Consider the following 22,070-nt stretch of genomic DNA (forward strand, 5'->3'; position numbering starts at 1 on the left):
GAGAGCCTTCTACATCGACACAGGTACCAGCTACTCTCAAAACAAAACTCCACATCATTCAATTCTTTGGTTTACTGTTTTAAAAAAAACATGTGCTAGCAAAAAAAAAAAAAAAAAAATCTCTAGAAGTCACCAGCGAGGTTTTCATTTGTTTTGACCCCTTTTTTTTTTAAACCCACGGACAAATAGCAAGGAACTGATTTTAGCTAAGAAACAAATGTTTTGAAGACTTTTGGAGTTATAGTTATCATTTTTGGACATTTGAGCTTTCGGGCTGCCCTACTGGAATCTAGCATCTGAAAATTGATTTATTGGGGCTTTTCATCCTTATCATTCTGTCGATATTATTTTAATGTGGTCTTTATGTTCCCGTCCCATGCAAACTGGTACCCCGTTCTTATACCACAAGAACATGTGATTGAATTGAACATGCATTTGTAAATGAGATTTAAATAAATAACATGCATCGTTAAGACATCGTTAAGACAGTTTCACAACTTTCTGTGGTTTTCAAATAAGATTCCCAAATTGGTAACCAAATGCTGACGTGTAATAAAATAGTAGAAAAGAGTAACGAGCCAAAAGAAGGGAGAGAGGCGTGAACCATGAAGCAGATATTTAAACAAAAAAAAAAAGTGCCATTGTCATTGACGTTCATGGCTATTTTACTTCAACAGCATTTGACTTAATGAGCTGATCAGTTGGAAAACTACCAAAAAACAAAACAAAACAAAACAAAAAACAAATGTAAGGCATCATGGCTGGTGAAAACAGTCATTAGTTTGGCTTGCATGTTTGTCCCCCCCCCCTTGGCATTCAGTAATGTGGGAAAAAGGCCCAGAGGCCGAGTGAAGCAATTCCTCTCAGCAGCAGGAGGCGAGACAGAGGTGAGGGTGATTAAGAGGGATTTGGGCCAAGGACACACGAGCGCTGCAAAGTCTCGCTGCAGCGCTCGGCGCCGGCGTGAGGACATCTTGTGACGCAGCCACGGGCAGATGATCTGATAAGTGTCACATGACGGACACGACGTGTGCAGCTCGCCGGCCTTTGCGGTCGAACGCGACCTTCAGCTCAGGCTGTCATTTTATTTAATATGCGCGAGAGGGTTTTTCCTCCAGTTACGTAACGAAGGGGATATGGCTCTTATAGCGCCGTAATCCCAGGCTACTGTAATTACAGTTTTGCACAAGGAACAGTAACAATCTACACAACTCCCTGCTGCGTCACTGCTATACAGTGTGCGTGAGCGCTGATGTGTGTTTATATGCAGCTTAAACCGACTGTAAGTCAATTGTGTTGAGTTACGCAGGTGTGATTTTTACTTTTGCGTCCTCGACCCCATTCGATCACTCCTGAATGATTGATTATAACAGTAAGAGAATATTGCAAGGCTTTGCAAAAAAAAACAACAACCCATTTAACTCTGTGTTTACAGCCAGACGCAAAGAATGATGAAGCGAAACTGGTTTGGTTCAACGAATGAATGAAGGGGGAAAAAACCCAAAGAGGTCTCAGAATGTGGAACAAAGTCCTGTGAGTGGTATCGGTTAGTCGTCAGCACCCTTTGTGACATCACAGAGGGCTACTTTGTAAAACTGCCGACCATGTGCACAGTTTTGTTTATTTATAAGGACTCTAAATGGAAAGAAATCCCCTTTACGTATCGCAGCCATGCAAACTGGACAGGCAGCTCATTACAATGCAGTGCTGAAGATAAAGCACGGTGAGGTTTTCACTGTTGGGCCTCAGTGGGGGAGGTTACGCCATACAGGTGCTAAGTTAAAAGATGGCCAAAAGGAAAAAAGAACCGTTCCAGCAGGAATCTGACGGGGACAAAAACTTTCCCTGAGAGTTCAGTTCCTCTGTGAAGCGTTTCACGCTGTGCCTTGACTTTGGTAGGAATGTTGTGGAGGTTTCTTCTGCTCTCAGACTCTCTCCTCCACTGAGAGAGGTGAGGAGAAAGGGAAGTGAACAGAGGAGGGATGTGACAGAGTGGGATCCAAATGACGGGATGGAGAGGGTCACGGCGGCAAACTTGTGGGTCCACTCAGGGTTGGAGCGAGACGGGAACGACTTATGTCATTATCGATGCAGTATCTCCAGCAGTTGAACATCAGTCGGAACATCAGTGGTACGAAATGGAGTCGAGACAGGATGGAGCTCTGCAGAGCTCAGAGGAACACGACTGACTCACTTCATGAACTCTTCTGTCGTCGTTTCTCTAGCAGTCCATTATAACTTGTGTTGTGCTATTTTTTGGGGTTTGTGTGTGTGTGTGTGTGTGTGTGTGTGTGTGTGTGTTTGTGTGTTGGCAGTGCACGGTGTCTGGCCAGGAAGTGGTAGAATACCAGTCAGGATTACTGACAGGATTAAGATCTTATGGTGTTCTGGCCCACTTTGCATAAACAATCAAACAAACAAACAAACAAACAAACAAACAAACAAACACCATGTGGCTTTTCTCTCTCACATTGCTACTTTTCCTATCCCTCTGATTGGTAAATCCCAAACAGAACTTGCACACACATGGAGTGGCTGGTCAAAGACACCGATGGCAGTGCACCGTTTTAAGCGGCGGATGGAGTTTGCCGCCTCCTCCCACTTGACCTGACCTGTTCTGCGTATTGTGTAATACCGGACTGGTCACACAAAATAATTGAGTTGTTTTAAACGCTTGGTGGCAGAACGCCTGCATGTCTGAGGAAAGGTGAGCGTGAATGCGGGAGAAAAACAGCCTTGTGACACTGCAATAATGGGCCGAGCTGCAGGGAGGCCAGACGCAGAAAGCGACTTGCAGCACTCTGGGGGTGAGTGGCGCCGTGGGGGGGGCTCTCACTCACTCCCATCCACTACCCACCTGCCTTTGTCCTCCGAGGTGGTTTTAACCTCTTGCAAAGCTGCACCTGATGTTGCTCGGCTCTGGGAGTGTTGCTGATTAACTGGAAACGTCGTTTTTAGCTCCTTCCGCCGCCGCAGCGTCAGCTGATTTTTCCACACGATCGGTTTGAGCCGCTCCGGTCCGGACTGATGCAGGGACAACAGCCTCCTCTAGGGGTCACTAGTGAGCACTTTGCGCTCGTGAAACTCTGAATTATTGACTTAATAACACTTGAAACCCTCGTCACTCTTTAACAACGCATGGCGAGTCCATGTGAAAGTCATTACACGGCAGTCAGCTTAGGAGTGTTTTTTCTTGTTTCTTTTTCCGTCCATTCATCACTTTGAGCGTAACAAACATGAAGTGATGACGCAGTATGTTTGTAAACTCCTGGAAATGACAGTGTTATTTTGTTCCTGTGATGGTCTCAAACCCCAAAAAACACTTTCCCCTGTCGGTATTGACTATTAATTCTTGATTTTCGTGCTGAAAACAATACATAATTTCTGATTAAAGAAATAATAAAACATTTTTATTAGCATTTTTCTTTTGTATCGTTAGCCTAATAGTTGCCTAAGTCAAATTTGAACGTTTTCGGAAAACGAGAAAAAACACATTTTTTAGCAAGCACATTGGTATTTTTTTTTTTGTTTTCAGATATCACAACTTGGCCAAAAAATGACTTAGGCAATTATGCTGTTAGGCTAACGATATCAGACACAAGACTACTTTGAGATGTTATATTCATACCCTTACATGTTTTGCCGGCAGCTTCCGCAGCTCACCTGGGTGGTGTTGCGTGACGCGTATTTATCAGCTGGTGGAACATCTCAAAATAGTCACGTGTCTGTTGTAAAAGAAAAGCACAAATGATAATATATACCTCAAGAAGACAGTTGAACTAACTGAGACTCCTGTCGACTCCTTGTCAACATCTCATCGCATAAAACAGAACTAGAGACCCAGACAGGTCAAACACCTCTGACTGCTGGGCCGCACCTGACCTCACATCTCTGCTGCTCTGCCTTCAGGCCCAGTCCATCCAGACCCTTCAAACACCCAAAGTGGTTTCACTCTCCCACCCTGGCGCCTGCCGCTCCCAGCGGTACCCCAGACGGCCGCGTCACCCAGGGAGACCGACGCGTCAACTGGAAGGCCCGGCCTCCGCCGGAGCCGCTCCACCCGCTGCTCCACCGCAGCGACGGCGTGCCGAGGGAACCGACGGCGACGGCGGGGCGGCGCTGCAGGTCGCGGGGTCGTCGCCATGCCCGTGGCGGCGGTGGCGGCGGGGGAGGGGCAGGGGGAGGGGGCGTCAGGGGCCACGGCCACATGATGAGGGTGGGGTGTGTGTTGGGGACCTGTCAGGTCCAGAACCTCAGCCACCGTCTCTACCAGCTGATTGGACCCAGCGGGAGGGAGCACTCCTCCCCCATCAACCCTCGCAGCCCCCACAGCTTCGGCTAGCTCCGTCATTAGCCGCACCCGTGCTGGGCCTCGTGATTTCCAACCCGACTCTAAGCAGCCTGACGCTCATGTGTTTGACTTTTTCCCATTAATTCACCTGTCCGCTGCTTCTCCCGCTGCCTTAGTTCTCACTACGGGCCAAATAATAACAGTAATGCATAAAGGCACTTTACTGATCTCAACATTAAGTAAGACTTGAATTTCATATATTTGCTATTTAACTTAAAGACTAGTGTGTGTTTTACTGTATATATCTCCCCAATGGTGTCAAGTAAGGTTCTGTTTGAAAGCGTCTGTGTTTGTTGCTTTGATCTCATTTTTTTTTAATGTGTTGTAATAAAACTCCTGTCAAAATTAAAATCAATGTTTTCTGTGTTTTTTTTGTCCACTAGTTTGAGGTTCCGGGTTTCAGCCGTAGGAATTTAATGCAACAGAAAAAAAAAAAAAAAAAAATCACACTGTGGTAGTGGCATATTAAATATTATTTATTGGCAGTTTATACATACACATTTAAACAGACTCATGAGTTTCATGAACATATCTGTTATTGTAATATTTTCCCGAGAGACATTCCACGCAACATAAAGTTGCTTAACGTGGCTCTAAGCTGCGGAAAAGACCGGTTGCAGCACGTTTATTTTGGATCAGGTTGGGGGTTCAGGTCACCTCAAATGAAACAATCCGATCCAGATCAGCCTCTAATTTGCCAGTTTTTTTCCTTTAGAGGGCAGCTCTGAAGTTGACCAATCAAATCCCAAGGTTCTCCGTCCCCCTTCCATCCCTGCACCCATTGATAAATCTAATGCCGGCGTGTTATGTAAATTCAGATTTGTCCTTATTTTTTATTGCTGACCTAAAAAACGCAAAGCAAGACAAATATTTGCGATGTACGTAAACGTGTGTGTGTGTGTGTGCGCTCGCGCGTGTGGTCAATGACCTCTCTTTCTTGCACAAACAGGTAAACTTTCATTCAGTGGCAAAATCTCCTCCAGTATTAACCACTTTACATAATTTTCTCATAATTACCACAAAACAAATTGTGTCACGGTGGCAGAGCCCTGTTTGTACAATACACTCGCTTCTCACGAGAAAAACAAACAATGACTTCCACACTGTTATTTGTCAATCTGCTTGAGCTGTGAGCGATGATGTAATATTAATTGGTCGTTGAACAGAAACACGGTGATGAATTGAATGAAAAAGGACTGATAAGACGAGCGCCAGCGCAGGTTCAGACAGGAGTGCCGAGTCACTCTGGATCAGTAGTCCAAACAGTATATCTGCTGACCATGAAAGTGTCTTCCTGGAATGGACACAAACAACCCCACTACTGGTCAAGGTTTAACACAAGCCACCGCCACAGGATGTGAGCCTGGGTTAAACTGTGACCGGGCACTGATCTCCGCTTTATTTAAACCTGCGGTGCACAACAGAGACACAACACTGGAAAAGCAGCAGGATCTATCCAGGCTGAGTCAAGTCAGACTTCATCCGGCGGAAACATGAGGGTCGTCAACGTCGTACGTCTCGCGCCTTCAAACAAGAGGATTCCCAAGTCACCGTTTTTTTTTTTGGCTTCATTTGAATGAGATGCAAGAGCGATGTTGTTTGAATGAGCTCAACATGTGTCTGTGTCATGTGTCATGCAGGGTCCAGACCCATCGCTGGCCTACCGGCCGAACATCGAGCCCAGGAAGATGAAAGAAGAGTACAGAAATTTTGAGGTGATGATGGGAAAGTGTGTTTGTTTTATGAGGGACATTTTTGACTGTGAGCTACTAAACGGACAAAATGACGAGTGTAAGTCAGGAACGGACGCATCTGATGGAAACGATCTGTCTACAACTGTGGTTGTCACGCTTTCTCTCCCATTGTTTTGGCATTGTTTACTCAAAAAACATTCCAATGTCGATCAAAGAGGCAAAATGTCCAAAAGTTTTGACCTGCCAGCTTCTTTCAAGAAAAAGATGCAATTTGATAAAATGCTATAAATTCACTTTCTTGTTGCATTTGTGTTTTTCAGAGCGGAGCTCTGTTCGACCGCGTCTTTAACACATACAAGCTGATGCACACCAACCAGACGGTGGACTTTGTCAAAAGGAAGGTAAACACAATGTGCAGCACATTCACAGAAATGACTCCGAGAGCCCCTTCACCCAGAATAAATAAAATAATGCAAACAACAACAAAAAGTAAAAAAAAACAAAAAACTGCTGTGCTGTACAGTTGATTAATTTATTTTTTTTAACAGATAAATAATACACTGGACAAAAACCTAGACATAACACACCACTAGTATTCCAACACACGATGACACATTATTTTTTCAAACTAATTGCAGCTAAGCTAATCGGCTTTACCTTTAAGTTTAAGATAAGATAATCCTTTATCCATGTCAAGACGAGGAAACTGCAATGATATGGGGAATAGATAAAGGAGTAGCAGCAATTTAGCAGGGCAATGGGCAATTGGGCAAGTCAAGCAATTTTTCCGATAATAGAGATATAGCAAATACGGTTGGTGGAAAATGCAATATCCACCAATACATGGATCCAATACTTCTGTTACCATTCGTTATTTATTGCAGATGAGTAAATATTGCCTGACCCACAAGGCGACCCATTTGCATGAACGTCCAGACGTGACGGCAGGTATTAAGTAAATCAGTTCTTACTTTGCTGCAGCATGCAGAATGGACTGGCTGCACGCACACCCAGATGGGGATATTGGAGGCCGTCATGTCTCTGGACCAGCTGGTGGACGAGTCGGACCCGGACGTCGACTTCCCCAACTCCTTCCACGCCTTTCAGACTGCTGAGGGCATCCGCCAGGCGCACCCCGATAAAGGCAGGTCGCACCGACAGGTGGCGCTATGGCTGCACTCACAAGCCAGGCGGGTTAAAAACTTTCAGTGTTCTACTGTCTCCGCGCAGGCTGGTTCCAGCTGGTGGGTCTGATCCATGATGTCGGCAAGATAATGGCTCTCTGGGATGAACCTCAGGTCAGAGTCTTGCGTCACTGAAAAGAGAAAAACATGGGCCACAGGTCCCTGAACACGTCACAATATTAAAGGTCCAGTGTGTAATATTTGGCTTAATATGATTTTTACATTGGTTAAATCTCATGATACAGCCCATAAATACAATAACAAAAGTGTATAATTGCATTACAATAAAATCAGGTTTTCCAACCCTTAGAATCTAGAAAAATATAAAAAAAAGAAATATATATATACAAATATATACATATGTATATACATATATATATACACACATATACATATGTATATACATATATATATACACACACATATATACATATATATACACACACATATATACGTATATATACACACACACACACACACACATATATATGTATATATATATATATATATATATATATATATTATATATATATATATATATATATACACACACACACACACACACACACATATATATTTATATATGTATATACATATACACACACACATATATATGTATGTATGCATTCTGATTGTACTTACCAGAATATACATACAGCAATTGTCTTGCTCCTAGTTAGCTACCATCTTGCGCCGCCATATTTCTAAGGAAGCCTGGTGTTGACAATCCAGTCCGCTTAACAACGCATTTCAAAATTAGAGTAACTGCTCAGGTCTTCAAATAAACCAATGAAGAAGAAGATGGACAAGGTATATCCAGATTTGGTTGCGAAGGCCACCGTAGTTCACTGGTAAGATCAGGAGAGGGAAGGTACAACTGAGTGGAGTCCCTCAGGGGACGTAAGTGAAAGAGTGCTGCAATCTAAAATGTAACTACAGTACCTGATGTTGCTGGTTCTTGTTAAAAAATCTCCAGATGTTACACACTTGACCATTAAGTCTTAAACATAATACTTTTCATGTTGTTTCCATGGACACCTTTTGAGCTTTTGATCCTAACAGTGGCGTGTTGTGTGTGCGTGTGCGTGCGCGTGCACAGTGGGCTGTGGTTGGAGACACCTTCCCAGTGGGCTGCAGGTTTCAAAACTCCATCGTCTTCAGAGACAACAGCTTCACGCACAACCCAGACGAGAGAAACCCTCTCTACAAGTCTGTGCTACTTATTTATGATAACAATAATACTTTTAATGTCGTGCTGGTAATGTCTAGTTGACGTAACGTGCGTCTCATATTTGTATCTCAAGCACTGAATACGGGATCTACAAACCAAACTGTGGCCTCGAGAACATCACCATGTCGTGGGGCCACGATGGTGAGAGATGCATTCAGGATCACGCATGTTAAACTTAAATGAGGAGTCCATCTCCAAGACAAAAAAAAAACAAAAAAAAAAACAGCACTGCATTCTCGGCCTTGCTGTTTTTCAGAGTACCTCTACAGAGTCATGAAGTTCAACAACTGCTCCATCCCAGATGAGGTGAGGAAATGAGCAACTGGTAAATGGGGAAAACACAGTTTAAAAACCAAACCCCCCCCCCAAAAAAAAGTAATTCTATAGACGGCATTAACTCGGAGCTTCTCTCTCTGCAGGGGATGTACATGATTCGCTTCCATTCGTTCTACCCGTGGCACTCGCACAGCAACTACATGAACTTGTGCAATGACAAGGACCTGCAGATGCTGCCATGGGTCCAGGAATTCAAGTTAGCATCTCTCTCTCTCTCTCTCTCTCTTAAATACACAGCTTGTCTTTCAATTGCAACCTCAAGCCGACCCTCCACCCTCCTCCCTTCCACAGCAAATTTGACCTGTACACCAAGACCACCGAGCTGCCCGACATTGAGAAGCTGAAGCCGTACTACCAGTCTCTGATCGACGAGTACTGTCCTGGAGTACTGAAGTTTTGAAAGAGGCCGCGTGGAATCATCCCGTCGGTACACGTTAGCCGATTCCGAGTGTGATTTAATGGGTTTCACCACTGAGCACAGCATTGTATTATATCTTCCCCCTTAAAATTGAAATTTCTATCAAACCAGCATAAAAAAAAAAAGCCTTTTGTAAACCGCCACTGTTTGAGACATTTTAGAATTGAGAAACGGTGAAACCATTTTATTCCCTTTTTTATTTTAATGTTATAAAAAATTTAAATACTACAATGATTGTTGTCATGTTTCACTCTTATTGCTGACAGAAACAAAAGACATTTCGCGAAAAAAGTGCTGACTAAAGTTTTCAGCTCGGTCTGAGCGGTACAAGTACAGAAGTGCAATGCCACAAAGGAAAAAGAAAACAAACGCACACATATACAAAAATAAATCCCACCACCTCCCTGATGAACATTTACACATTTTCGTTATTATTCATAAGATTTGACTTTGCAGTTGGTCGTCAATGTCGAATATTTAAACGCAAAGGGGACGCACTTGGCAAACCCGCAGTTTATGATATGCAGAGAGAGAAACGCGAGTGGCTTCAAGTTCTTTGGTCATTCTGGAGGCGTTTCCTGAAGGCAGTTGGTTGGACACGAAAGGCTCAAACTGGCATTTCACTTCTGTTCATCCTTCTTCCTCCTCATCATCATCCCCAAATGTTTCCCTGTCGGCATCCTACCCATCAATCACGTTCCCGTTCTCCTCCTCTTCCTCCTCTTCCTCCTCCTCTTCATCATCCCCATACGTTTCCACGTCGTCATCCAACCCATCACTCAAGTCCCCATTCTCTTCCTCCTCCTCCTCCTCCTCCTCTTCCTTTACCTCCCCCACCTCCTCCATCTGTTCATTTGACACCTCGGGTTGAGCCGTGACGCTCTCGGACTCGTTTTTTGCGCGAGCGCTCGCAGCCTCCCGTGCGTTTGTTTTGGTCTTTTGAGATGCCCGGAGGAGACAGATGGTGGCGCTGCAGGCTAGGATGGTCCAGATGAGGGTGGGTGCGGGAACGCCTCTGACCTGAGAGCGCACCCACCTGACCGCGCGCGCGACGGCCGCGTTGGACACGCGGCGAGGCGCATTGCTCTGTTAAAAAGAAATGAATCACAGCATGCGACTTCAATTTGTTGCCCCCGCAGCAATTATATCATCGTCACTTCTGAAAGGCGACTTACATTGAGCCCAGCCTGGGTGAGGAAGCTCTCCAGGTAGGAGCTGCCCAGGTGCACGGCGGGATAGAACTCCTCGTCGTAGACTCTCCTCCACCATCGCTGAGGGAAGGAGCTGCCAGAGGAAAAAACGTCAGAGTTGGATCAGCACCTCGCAAACAAAGCCCGATACTGGCGTTGCCTCATTATCTCGCACGAAGGAAGGAGAGGAAGCGCCCACCCGTCGAGCTTCACTTCGGTGAACCAGTATTTGTAGCGGTGGGCTCTGACGTAGGCGGGGGGCTGCTGGAGGAACGGATACTGGGACACGTCGGCCTGGATCAACTCGATAACTGTGCGGCAGGAAATGAGGTATTCAGAAACCATCTCGACCGACACGCTACTTGGCAAAATGTATGTCTGGAAACAAAGAGAATTATTAAGAAGAAAAGGGAGACCAGCCCCCTTGCATGCAGTAGCTACTACTTGATGACTTGATTGGAATGGTGTGAATGTGTTTGTGGACCCTGTCAAAGAAGAATTTGACACCTTTTGGGACAGAAGAGTTATCTCATCTTATCTCACCGTCTCTTTTGCCCTGCAGCAGTCTGTGCAGGAGGCTACTGAACCAGGGCGCTTGAGTGTGAGGACCGAGAGCCGCGAACCACATCTGCCAGTCCAGCCTGGCCTGGTGTGGCGTCAGTATGGGTGGCGGCGCACTCATGTTGCCGGGCTTGTACATGAACTCAATCTCCTAGTAAACGTACGCAAAAAAAAAAAGAAGATAAAAAAAAAACCCCAACAACGTCTGATTGAGAAGTCCTCTACAACAGGAAAGCAGCACTGTTGGTCACCGGTGAAAATCAATTGACTTCCGACGCCCCCCTGTGGACGACTTGTGCTACTGTCACAATAAAAATGGCCAGACAGCCTCACCGTCCACGTCACTCCGTCGTAGCTTCCCTCGATGACCACCTCCGGCCGCCCGCCGACGCCCGTCATCCTCCTGAAGAGGCCGTAGGAGTTGACCAGCTGGTAGCGGTCCACCGCAGCGTGGGCCTGACGCACGCCCGGCCAGATCCTGGCAGTCGAGTCGTACTCTATGTATGTAAACGGGACCTACAATTTAAAAAAAAAAAAAAAAAAGGGGAGCTTTTGGTATTTTGACTTTCTGGTACATAAAAGGATTATGCAACAGTTCTGGTCAAACATTGTGATTGGACACATGGTGGCATGTCAGGAGGTTCGGGAGTTTAGCTAATGTAGAACTAGGGATGCAAATGATCGATTAATTCATTAATCGTTAGTTGATTGACCTTATCGATCGATTAATTGATAAGCGACGATTTTTCCCAGAGAACCTAAATTTCACAATGTAAAATGTGAAAGGACGACATTATTTAATCCTTAAATAATGTTGAGGGTCCAATGTGACCCATTTTTACATTACAGAAAAGAAGAACCACCCTAAACATTTATCCTCTGGCTTTAAGTTGACTTCTAATGGGTCACATTTCAACTCTTTTTTTTTTTTTTTTAAGTCGTTTAAAAGTAATTTACTGTAGGTATATTATGACCATCACAGCATCTACAGGTGAATTGCTTTTTCCTGCCACTACACTGTTATGATATTAATTACCCATGTAAAAATTTTTCAATTCATTGCAACTAATTCAATTTAATCGATTAAATTCTTAATCGACAATTAATCGATTAATTGTTAACATCCCTACGTGGAACACTCTACTTTATACAAAAGGGCCCAATTGGTGGGAGAAAATGAAATAAACAAACACAAAACTATCATCATCACTCATAAGGATAATCATAATAACAACACACGCTAGAATTGCATCACACCAGTGACAACGCAGGACAATTGCAATTACTGTGCAACTATCACCCACGTTACAAGTAAAAATCTTTTTACAAAATATAACCACACGACAGCTGAAGTCACCCACCACACTAAGAGCGAACATGGCAGCTGCGGCCGCAGCAAACAGAGTCCACTGGACGGTTCCACACAACCTCTTCAGAAAACCGGGGAAACAGGCGTACCTGCAGACACACATCACATCTGACCTTTAGGGGCGGGAGGGGTCATCTACAGAAGAATCGGGGTCAAGAAGCAGCGTGCAACCACATCCACAAAAAAAAAAAAAAAAAAGGTTGACGCACAAAACAGTCCAACCTGAACATGGACGTGACCATCTCCCAGGTGAGAGAGAGGACGCCCATCCAGACACAGGGTATGGTGACCTGCTTCAGAAACTGGTTGAACTCGTGGTACGTGAACGCTGCCGGGAGATGGAAACAAGTGTCAACAGCAGACGGCTTTCAAACAGAATGAAATACAACACAGGACGAGCTTCTAATCACACGCACCTATCTTGGAGAGGACGGCTTTCTTAGGGAAATCCAACTTCAAGTCGAAGAGCATCAGCGTGCCAAGGAATAGCAGAACCCACACATTCAACTCCAGCAGGTAAGCCATACTCGACCACGGAAAGACGTCTGAGCAGAGAACATGAAGTGTGACTTAGTGCAAGCGACTCAGGAAAAGGTTTTTCATCTTAAAAAACACAATCTACAATTTTCGGTTTTCAAGAACTCCCATTACAGCATGGGCATATTTCTTAAAACGGCAAACAAACAGCGAATCAACTTTCAGTTATTCTACCACCTTTTTTCCTGGGCCCAGCAGGCTTCTTTAACCAGTAGTTTACATGCTGATCGTCCAGAAGCGACAGGCAGAGCGCCAGCGTCAACAGGTTGAAGAAGTTGTAGTTTCCCGTCAAGATAATGAACACCTGAAGCAGAACCTGTCATGGAAAAGACAAAGAAAACAAAGACGATGGTTGACTCCTGGGTACGAGACGGCAGGCTTTCCAATTTTCCAATTTATCGTCAAAGTCGGTGGAATAAAAAAAAAACGCCTGTTCATCGGTAAAAAGAAGACGCAAGCCAACCTGCATGTAAAACGCCCCGAGTCGAAGCCTGCGGAATGGGCTGAAGAACAGCGGTGGCACCATGATCTCAATGACGAAGGCTCCCACCACGCTCAGCTTCTGCCACCACACGGGCAACTGGTGGGCGAACCAGGCGAGCGGCGTGGGGATGCACTGGGTCTCGTAGTGGTAGGTGAGCGCTGCGGGAGCACAGAGAGGCCAGAGATGCTGATAAAGTGACTTCTAGACAGACATCCATCAGGCTGTAGAACTGCACTCAATTAAAATAGAAATAGAAAATATTACTCATTACTCTTTCATTATGGTGCAATATTACACTGACCGTATTTTCTGGACTATAAGTCGTGCTTTTTTTCATAGTTTGGCTGGTCAGGTGCTACTCATATATCAAATTATATACGGTACTGGAACTAAAGCCGAGACGACAGCCACGCAGCGGAGGAAGCGGCGCTCTGTCTACCTCCGGAGTTGGAGGAGTTGTTCAGAAGAAGAATTCAATGGATTCAGTGATTTGGAATGAGATCGATGTTCGGAGAACCCGGAGAGAACCCACGCATATAACTTCTTATTCTCCATTGCACTACATGCTGCTGTAATAATGCAAAATTCCCCGATGTGGGATAAATAAAAGCATTCCAATTGTAATTCTAAACACACACACACACACACACACCTGTGAGGCCCCACCACGTGGGACAGCGCGAGGTGAGCTTGACCACGCCCGAGGCGAACATGAGCCTGAAGAGCAGCCAGCGCACCAGCCAGAAGGTGACGGGGTCGTGCTCCCGGACCCCCCAAGACCCCCTGACTGCTGTCAGCGGAGCGACGAGGATGCAGAGGAAGCCCGTCTCCAGGAGCAGGTTGTCCCTGCACGACAAGCACCGCTGGTCAATGGAGGGGAGGGACCAGCCACGTCCCAAACTGCAGCTGACAAACCTGAACTGATCGTGATAAACTCACCACTGGAAGTAGAGGAACACTTGGCCCACCTGCCGTGGAGGAAAATGAAGAATGATGGAAAAAAAGAGAGGAGAAACAGAGTAACACGTGAAAGAAAGTGAAAAAGATATGATGCTTATATTTGTCATATTTCGGTTCAATTTTGCTTCTGAATTAATGTAAAAAAAAAAACAAAAAAACTCACCTGGTACAGGGACAGGTAGAGGGACCACAGGCAGAAAAACACCACGCTGTCTCGGAGGGCGTCCACCAGCACGGCGCCCAGGCTCAGCAGCGCACCCAGGAGGCACAGCAGCTCCATGGACGTGTGCGTGTCCAGGCCCAGCCAGGGGCCGAGCCACAGCAGGCTGGGGGAGGACAGCAGCTGATCCCACAGCGGTTTGCCACTGTAGCGCAGCTGCCAGCGGGCAGGCAGCAAGCCTTCGTTGCCATAGAGACCTGAAGAAAAAGAAAGAAAAATAGAATTAATTCATTAATTATAAAACCTAAGCAAACATTTTAAAGGTGGCAGCATGAGTGATGACAAGTCTCCAACTATGATTGATAAAAGCATGAATGCAACAAGGTCAGTGTTGCGTGTTGCCACACTTGTGTTCAGATATTGAGAGCATAAATTTTTTTAAACCTAACAAATTTGTCGATGACTTGTGTGAAATAAAAAAACAAAGTAATTTAAAATACAAAAAAATAATAATAATAAAATCGCTGTTTATCAATTGTCTATCGATCGATAAGGTCTATCAACTAACGATTAATGAATTAATCGATAAATTGTATTGCATCGCTAGAGAGAGAGAGAGAGAGAGAGAGAGAGAGAGAGAGAGAGAGAGAGAGAGAGAGAGAGAGAGAGAACATTCAATAAAGATGAAGATGTTGATATCATCTAGATTTTGGACATGCATTCGAAAGAAAAAGTTAAACAAACAACAAACATAAACTAAGCATGGCGCAAACACTGATTTTAAGTCGATGTGCAGAAGTAACAGGCACACTGCAGGACTTGGGGAAGGAAAGTGACTATCACAAGTCCAGCTGCGTTCTACTGAATCATCACGCAAGCAGCAAAAGCAATTTCATGACGCAAACAACAACTCCACTCTTGTAAGTCGTGCAGTGAAACAAGTAAGCAAGTCCCAAGTTTCATAGAACGTATAACGGGCGACTACGAAAGCGAACACCATCATGAAGGCGTTGGGGGGGAATCGCATTACCTTTATTACGGCAAACAAAACTCAAGTTTGTGGGGTTTGAAGTCGACGTGTAGTCGTTGTGTACGTGCGTATTTTTTTTTATTTTTTATTTTTTTAAACAATGTTTTGTGCAGCATTCGGGAGCAAAAAGTGAGCCCGGGATCAAGTTCCTCTCGCCACTGCAAGCGCGCCGCTAATGTTCCGAGCTAACAGGCTAACGAGCGAAGTTAGCGTTAGCATTAGTACATGAGTCCGACCAGCAGGTAGTGGCAAGAGGTGCGAGACTCACCTGGAATCTGCACGTAGAGGGAAACAAAAGCGGCCAAATAGATGACCGCCATGCACCAGAGGAACATACGCCGAGGCAGGATAATGCCGCCCATGGCTGAAGGGGACCTGCCGAGGCGGACCGATCCTTCCGTTAACCGCCGAGCTTCTGCTGCTGCTGCAGCTGTCAACTCCGGGAGGCAGCGGGCAAGTGGGCGTCGGACAGGACGCGGCAAGCACCCAGCCAGCACGACGAGAGCGGGATTCAAGAAAGCCGCGGACACGTAGCTGGCTGCGTCAATGTAACCTTCCGTCCTCTGGGTGTCGCTGCAGCTCTTTGAGGCGCCATGCTGCGTTCACGTCACGGAAGAAACCTTGATGCCGGAGATATTTTGACTAGGACCTGATTCGTCACTTAGAAAATTGTAAAAATCCATATTCAGAAGATGCACATCTGTGTTATGTATTGGGTAAAAATGAGAAATATCTGAAAGTAGGTACGAAATCTGTAATACCAGTGTGAAACTAAAAATTGATACAACATAAAAAAAAAAAAAAAAAAAATTTGGGTAAAATTTCAGGTATAGATTTTGTGTTTCAAACCCCCAAAACGTGTGGATATGGCTACACTACATGAGGTAGGGCAGCATCCTGGGGAGAATCATGGAGTGACAATTAGGAATGTCAAAGAAATATTAATCTGATATCCAGCACAGAACATATGTCTCAATTTTTGGATGAGCTTTATTTTGAAATGCTACATCAGAATTTTCTCAAAATTAGTGGGGAGCATCCTGTGGTGGTGTACTAAAAACCTGAAGCAGAATGATGATTGATTGAATGATGGACTGACAATTAGGAATTTCTCAGAAATATTCATCTAAAATGAAGTACACTATAAACACAACGTGACATTTTTGGAGGTTTTTTTTTATTTTATTTTTTTTAATGTAACATCAAAACTACTTTGTTTCATAAGTAATCAATTACTAATTACTTTAGTTTAAAAGATAAAGTAACAGTTGCTCAGTGCTTTGGAATGAACTTTCTTAATGTGCAAATTTTGTAATTCCAAATATTGCCTCTGTCCTCTTAACATGAATGAACGTTTGCTCTCTGAACGCAATGTACAGCACTGGTGCCTTTTCCACAGCCCATATTGTTAAAATAATTAGAAGCACAGTAGTTAAAAGATCTTGACTGTGCAGAAAACTGCTGACTTACTTGTAAACGTGGCTTTCAACAATTCATGAGGTTCAACGGGGATATTTTCGAAGTTGAGAATGTCTTGTTTCCTGCACATAATGCACAACGGCCCGCAAGGTTCTTTGATTTAGAGGAGATGAACCTAAAATAATGTTTGTATTTTCCAGCTATCAAACGCAATTGCTGTCATTTCTTTTGCCTCTGTCACTCTTGTTTTGGTGCGTCGTTGCATATCAATGATGTTGCATGCACGGCTGCATCATCAATCTGCAACATTGTTGTTTTTGGTTGCTTTTCTAAATTTCAGACGTTTTGTGGATGAGACATTTTTAGTTTGCAAAATATATCAGAAAAGTAATGGAATCGTTACTTCATGAAGTAATTATGATGTAATTACCAGTTTTGCCACAGTAATCCTGTTACATTACTCTGTTATTAAAAAACAGTAGTTTAATTACAGTAGTGGATTACTTTGTAATAGATTACTCGCAACACTGGAGAGTACTGACCAATGAGCTTAACCCAGCGCTTTTCAGACACCAGGTTAGAGTGTCTTGCTCTTGCCCCTATAGCTCAAGATAGCTGCTCCTCCTTATTGCTTGTGTGTGTGGTCATGCAAGGTGCGCATGCAGTCCGCAAGTGAGCGAGTGACTGAAAATCACTACAACGAGCTGTCATTCTCCCACGATCCCAAGATACGGAGCAAACTGCGTCCCGTATCAGTTCATTACGGGACAGGTCTTTATTTGCCAAACACGGAACAATCCTGTATTTTATGGAATAGTTGGCAACCCTATATCGTTGTCTGTCTTCAGCGACAAGGAAACAAGTGCACACACACACACTCACACACACACACACGCACACACCCTGACGCTCCTCTTCCCGGAATAAGTCAGGAGGTTAGAAGCCCCGCCCCCTGTGCTCCCTGCAGCCAATCAAATCCCTGTCTAGTCAATTCCTCCCCTTCAAGTCAAACTGGTTTGGCTTCTGAGAAAGTTGGAACTCAGTCGGTCAGTCAGTGACTCTCACAGGTGAAATGTCTCAGTCAGCAGCTCAGTTGGACCCAAAGATTATATCTTGTTGCCTCTGTATGGATCTTCTGAAGGATCCGGTGGCTACTTCCTGTGGACATAACTACTGCAGGAAGTGTCTCCAACAACACTGGGATACAGAGGAGGAGAGGGGAGTCTACAGCTGCCCTCAGTGTAGCAAGACCTTCACACCAAGGCCTGTCCTGGAGAAGAACACCATGTTAGCAGCTCTTGTGAAGACCCTGGAGAAGATTGGACTCCAAGCTGCTCCTGCTGATCACTGCTATGCTGGAGCTGGAGATGTGGCCTGTGATGTCTGCACTGGGAGGAAACTGAAGGCCCTGAAGTCCTGTCTGGTCTGTCGGGCCTCCTACTGTGACTCTCACCTCCAGCCTCATCGTGATGCTGCTCCCCTACAGAGACACAAGCTGGTGGAACCCAGCCAGCAGCTCCAGGAGAACATCTGCCCTCATCATGATGAGGTGATGAAGATGTTCTGCCGCACTGATCAGAAGATCATCTGTTATCTTTGTTCTGTGGATGATCATAAAGGTCACCACACAGTGTCAGCAGCAGCAGAGAGGACTGAGAGGCAGAGAGAGCTGGAGGAGACCAGGCAGAAAATCCAGCAGAAGATCCAGCACAGAGAGGAAGACCTGAAGGTGCTTCAGAAGGAGGTGGAGTCCATCAACGGCTCTGCTGATAAAGCAATAAAGGACAGCAAGGACATCTTCACCAAGATGATCCATCTGCTGAAGAAAATACGCTCTGAGGTGCAGCAGCAAGTCAGATCCATGCAGGATGGAGCAGTGAGTGAAGTTAAAGAGCTACAGAAGAAGCTGCAGCAGGAGATAACGGAGCTGAATAGGAGAGACGTTGAGCTGGAGAAGGTCTTACATACGCTGGACCACTGCCAGTTTCTCCTCAACTTCTCCTCACTGCCAGCACTCAGTCCGACTCCAGACTCCTCCAGTCTTCAGATCCGTCCTTTGAGATACTTTGAGGACGTGGCAGCTGCTGTGACCAAGCTGAGTAATAAAATAAAGCAAGTTCTGATGGAGACTCAGACAAACATCTCATGGACAGTGAGCAACGTTGACGTTCTACTGAACGAACCAGAACCCAGGAGCAGAAAGGACTTCCTCAGATATTCATCCCCAATCACTCTGGATCCAAACACAGTCAACAAATATCTGTTATTATCTGAGGAGAACAGAAAAGTGACATTAATGATGGAAGTTCAGTCTTATTGTAATCATTCAGACAGATTCACAGACGGGCAGCAGGTCCTGAGTAGAGAGAGTCTGACTGGACAATGTTACTGGGAGGTAGAGAGGAGAGGGAGGGTTAATGTAGCAGTGGCCTACAGGAACATCAGCAGAGCAGGAGAGGAAAGTGGATTTGGACTAAATGACAAATCCTGGTGTTTATTTTGTTCCTCAGGTGGATATGTGTTTTATCACAACAACATCAAGACTGATGTCTCAGGTCCTCTGTCCTCCAGAGTGGGAGTGTACCTGGACCACAGAGCAGGTCTTCTGTCCTTCTACAGTGTCTCTGGAACCATGAAGCTCCTCCACAGAGTCCAGACCGCCTTCACTCAGCCGCTACATGTTGGACTTCGTATTGTTTATTCAGATTCTTCAGCTGAGTTGATTAAAGTGTGACTGAAGTTGTCGGAGAGACTGTGAGCTAAACTCTCACCCTTGATTCTTCTTCTGTCGTCACGTTTGTTGCCAAGTGTCTCCAGCTGTCAGTCAAAACGCGGTGGGCGGGGCCTGGAATCCACTTCCTGTTTGTGCTCCTGGTGACTGTTGTCGACCTGATGGTAAAGCTGATTCATCCCACTGATTAATAATGTGTGATTAGTCCAGATTACAAGTTTATTACTGTGGAAACACAGCTGAGGTCTGTTTTCACTCTGTACCTTTGCTGACCTTTGACCTTTCAAGAACTGATCCATCTGAAGAACCCGACTGTTGATCCATTTGTCAAGAATCAGATTAGTGGATGTAAATATTCTGAGGGAATTTTTTCTTTTGATTCTGGTTGTTGCGCTCAATGTGACAATAGTGAATGAATAACTCAGGAAATATGTCACAAGTCGACAATTCCACAACAATGTAAAAGTATGCCTGACTTCTTCCACGTGAGGTTTGTTTGGGTTAGAGACACAAGGGGAATTCCAAGGGCAGGTATTTATGGAACCCTCAGGGTTAAGTATTTTATGACCGCTAAATTATATTGTCATGGCAAACCAGGCTTTGGAGATGTTCATATTGGCTTTGCTGTCATGTAGCCAGGTTTACCTGAGAGATACACAATCAGCAACAAAATAAACTGCTACAGAAGTTTGCATAAAAGTGGTCAGCGATCAAACCTTGCAGAACGAAAAACAAAAACAAAAATAAAAACAAAACAACTCACTGGGCTTGCAACACTGACCCAGACAAATTGACTGAAGCAGGCCCCACCCAAGCCTAAATAGCCTTCCTCTTCCTGGAGTGCCACCTCATGTCTTCCACTGATGACTGATTAAAACAACTGTTAACCCCTTATCTTCACGAAGGACTACATTTTTTTTATTCTAAATTACTTGCCAATCCCTACAGTGAGGAAAAAAAAAAATTTCCCACTACATTCAAGAGAGAAATCAAACAGAACTAGTTGAGGTCCAAAGACTTCCTATTATCTAAGTTCTATTTATTTATTTCTTCTCATAGATATATCTCCAGATCTATATATTTTCTTTAATTTTCTGTTATGTTGGAATCAGACATTTAACATCATGCATCATTGTATATTGTGTTATTATATTGGTAACATTACATTTATATGTTGGAATTATTACATTGAGTTGAATGTAATAAATGTATTGAACGTTAGTTACTATATGTAGTGCTTTGGTATATTTGCTGATCATGACCAGTGCCTCGGGGGTGTTGAAAACCTTGTGAACACACTGTAACTCATTGAGCCTTATAAACAGTGACCTGGGGTGACCAGAGAGTGGTCAGCTGAAGGAACTGCCTTTGCAACCCTCATAAAGTTTGCGACCCATCCAGTCACAGGGATGGGAACTTGTGACCTGAGCTTGTCTTGCTTGTGATGGTTTCAACAGGTCACACCGGAAGGAAGGATGGACCATTTGGCTCACGGCCAATTAAGGACTTGCTTCCTCATTCACAAATAATGACATTAACACCCAGGAACTGAAGGGAGAAGAATGGACAGCCAATCAAAGGACAACACTTGAGAAGACATTCAAATCAAGAGTCAGATTGTTTGTCCGTGTAGTTAACGACTTTCTTGACTCCGGCGACGACCAGGACTTGACTCCAGAGATCTCTCCATCAGATCTCTGTACCAAATGTCTTGTTCTTCTTTTCACTAAAATTGATTACACGAACATGCGGTTTGGTAGAAGGATATTACATAAAGGAACAAAACCAATAGTCAATTCATTGTTATTACCGTGTGAATGTATTCATGATATTAAAAGGGGGTAGGATTTAATGAGCTTTAGCTTCCTTCTACTCCTTTTTTGATTTCTGTTAACAGTAGCTATGTTCCTGAAAAATAAATTAAATCTGACTGTTCAAACTATTTTTTTAAAGAGTACCATTCGAGAGACATCTTTGAGTTTATTGTGCAAGATCCTCCAGTCAGCATACAGATTAATGGCAATGTAAAGTTGGTCTGCATGCTACTAGTCAGAAAGCAAAAGCATCAAAGTATGTACATTCAAGTTTTCAACAAAACAAAAACAGCTGATGACACAAATATATAGTATATAGTACCGCAATTTTCAACACCAACTGGAGACATAATAAATTCCTTGCACAGGCAAACTGGGCTATTTTTTTCTTTTATGTTTTTACAAAAATACTATGATCTCATTATACATTTACACATCGTCGCAGGTGGCACCTAGACCCAAAACTGATTTTTTTCGCTTTCGATATAAATGTTGAAGATAGACATTAGTGGCAGGACCTAATAATGAGACTGATACCAGAGTAATTGTGTGACAATGTAATTATGAGTCCTAAAGTTGTAATAAATCAAGAGTTGTTTCA

The 22,070-nt window shown here is 44.3% G+C and overlaps 4 protein-coding genes across 26 annotated transcripts in view; 2 read left to right on the forward strand and 2 right to left on the reverse strand.

Annotated features, from left to right (window-relative positions):
• Positions 1-5,706: 5,706 nt before the first annotated feature.
• miox (myo-inositol oxygenase) lies at positions 5,707-9,445 on the forward strand. Of its 2 annotated transcripts, none has more exons than XM_076019376.1 (10): positions 5,707-5,862; positions 5,992-6,066; positions 6,366-6,446; positions 7,027-7,189; positions 7,276-7,343; positions 8,329-8,438; positions 8,534-8,601; positions 8,687-8,766; positions 8,880-8,992; positions 9,088-9,445. In XM_076019376.1, exons 1-10 carry the CDS (start codon positions 5,845-5,847, stop codon positions 9,194-9,196), a joined length of 885 nt encoding a protein of 294 aa, XP_075875491.1. In that variant the 5' UTR covers positions 5,707-5,844; the 3' UTR covers positions 9,197-9,445. The 2 variants fall into 2 exon arrangements, with proteins under 2 accessions (XP_075875491.1, XP_075875492.1); XM_076019377.1 differs by having other exon boundaries at positions 5,708-5,862; positions 8,717-8,766.
• The window catches only part of lmf2a (lipase maturation factor 2a), a 65,538-nt gene continuing 52,859 nt past the window's right edge, over positions 9,392-22,070 (reverse strand). Inside the window, exons 1-15 of one of the 2 annotated variants that reach the window (XM_076019375.1) lie at positions 15,774-16,162; positions 14,479-14,732; positions 14,295-14,323; positions 14,008-14,201; positions 13,335-13,513; positions 13,049-13,187; positions 12,751-12,879; positions 12,557-12,662; positions 12,327-12,423; positions 11,299-11,481; positions 10,948-11,116; positions 10,604-10,715; positions 10,390-10,498; positions 10,052-10,300; positions 9,392-10,012 (exon numbers count right to left, since the gene is read on the reverse strand). In XM_076019375.1, the coding sequence (XP_075875490.1) occupies positions 9,896-10,012; positions 10,052-10,300; positions 10,390-10,498; positions 10,604-10,715; positions 10,948-11,116; positions 11,299-11,481; positions 12,327-12,423; positions 12,557-12,662; positions 12,751-12,879; positions 13,049-13,187; positions 13,335-13,513; positions 14,008-14,201; positions 14,295-14,323; positions 14,479-14,732; positions 15,774-15,867 (2,160 nt within the window). In that variant the 5' untranslated portion in view covers positions 15,868-16,162 and the 3' untranslated portion in view covers positions 9,392-9,895. Of the gene's footprint in view, positions 10,301-10,389; positions 10,499-10,603; positions 10,716-10,947; positions 11,117-11,298; positions 11,482-12,326; positions 12,424-12,556; positions 12,663-12,750; positions 12,880-13,048; positions 13,188-13,334; positions 13,514-14,007; positions 14,202-14,294; positions 14,324-14,478; positions 14,733-15,773; positions 16,163-22,070 lie in introns of those variants that run through there. The other variant, XM_076019374.1, reaches the window with a different exon arrangement.
• On the forward strand, positions 17,997-21,491 carry LOC142883986 (tripartite motif-containing protein 16-like). Its single transcript, XM_076019372.1, has one exon. The coding sequence runs from the start codon at positions 17,997-17,999 to the stop codon at positions 19,656-19,658; it is 1,662 nt and encodes a 553-aa protein (XP_075875487.1). The 3' UTR covers positions 19,659-21,491.
• c2cd5 (C2 calcium dependent domain containing 5) overlaps positions 21,616-22,070 on the reverse strand; it is a 25,953-nt gene continuing 25,498 nt past the window's right edge. For all 21 annotated transcript variants that reach the window (XM_076019351.1, XM_076019348.1, XM_076019355.1 and 18 more), the window contains one exon: positions 21,616-22,070. This exon is cut by the window's right edge and continues 1,134 nt beyond it. The gene's annotated coding sequence lies outside the window, so the exon portion shown is untranslated.

This window comes from Nelusetta ayraudi, unplaced genomic scaffold (genome assembly GCF_046127955.1).
Source record: "Nelusetta ayraudi isolate G7.1 ecotype Tasmania unplaced genomic scaffold, CSIRO-AGI_Nayr_v1 ptg000009l, whole genome shotgun sequence".
Classification (NCBI taxonomy): Eukaryota; Metazoa; Chordata; class Actinopteri; order Tetraodontiformes; family Monacanthidae; genus Nelusetta; species Nelusetta ayraudi.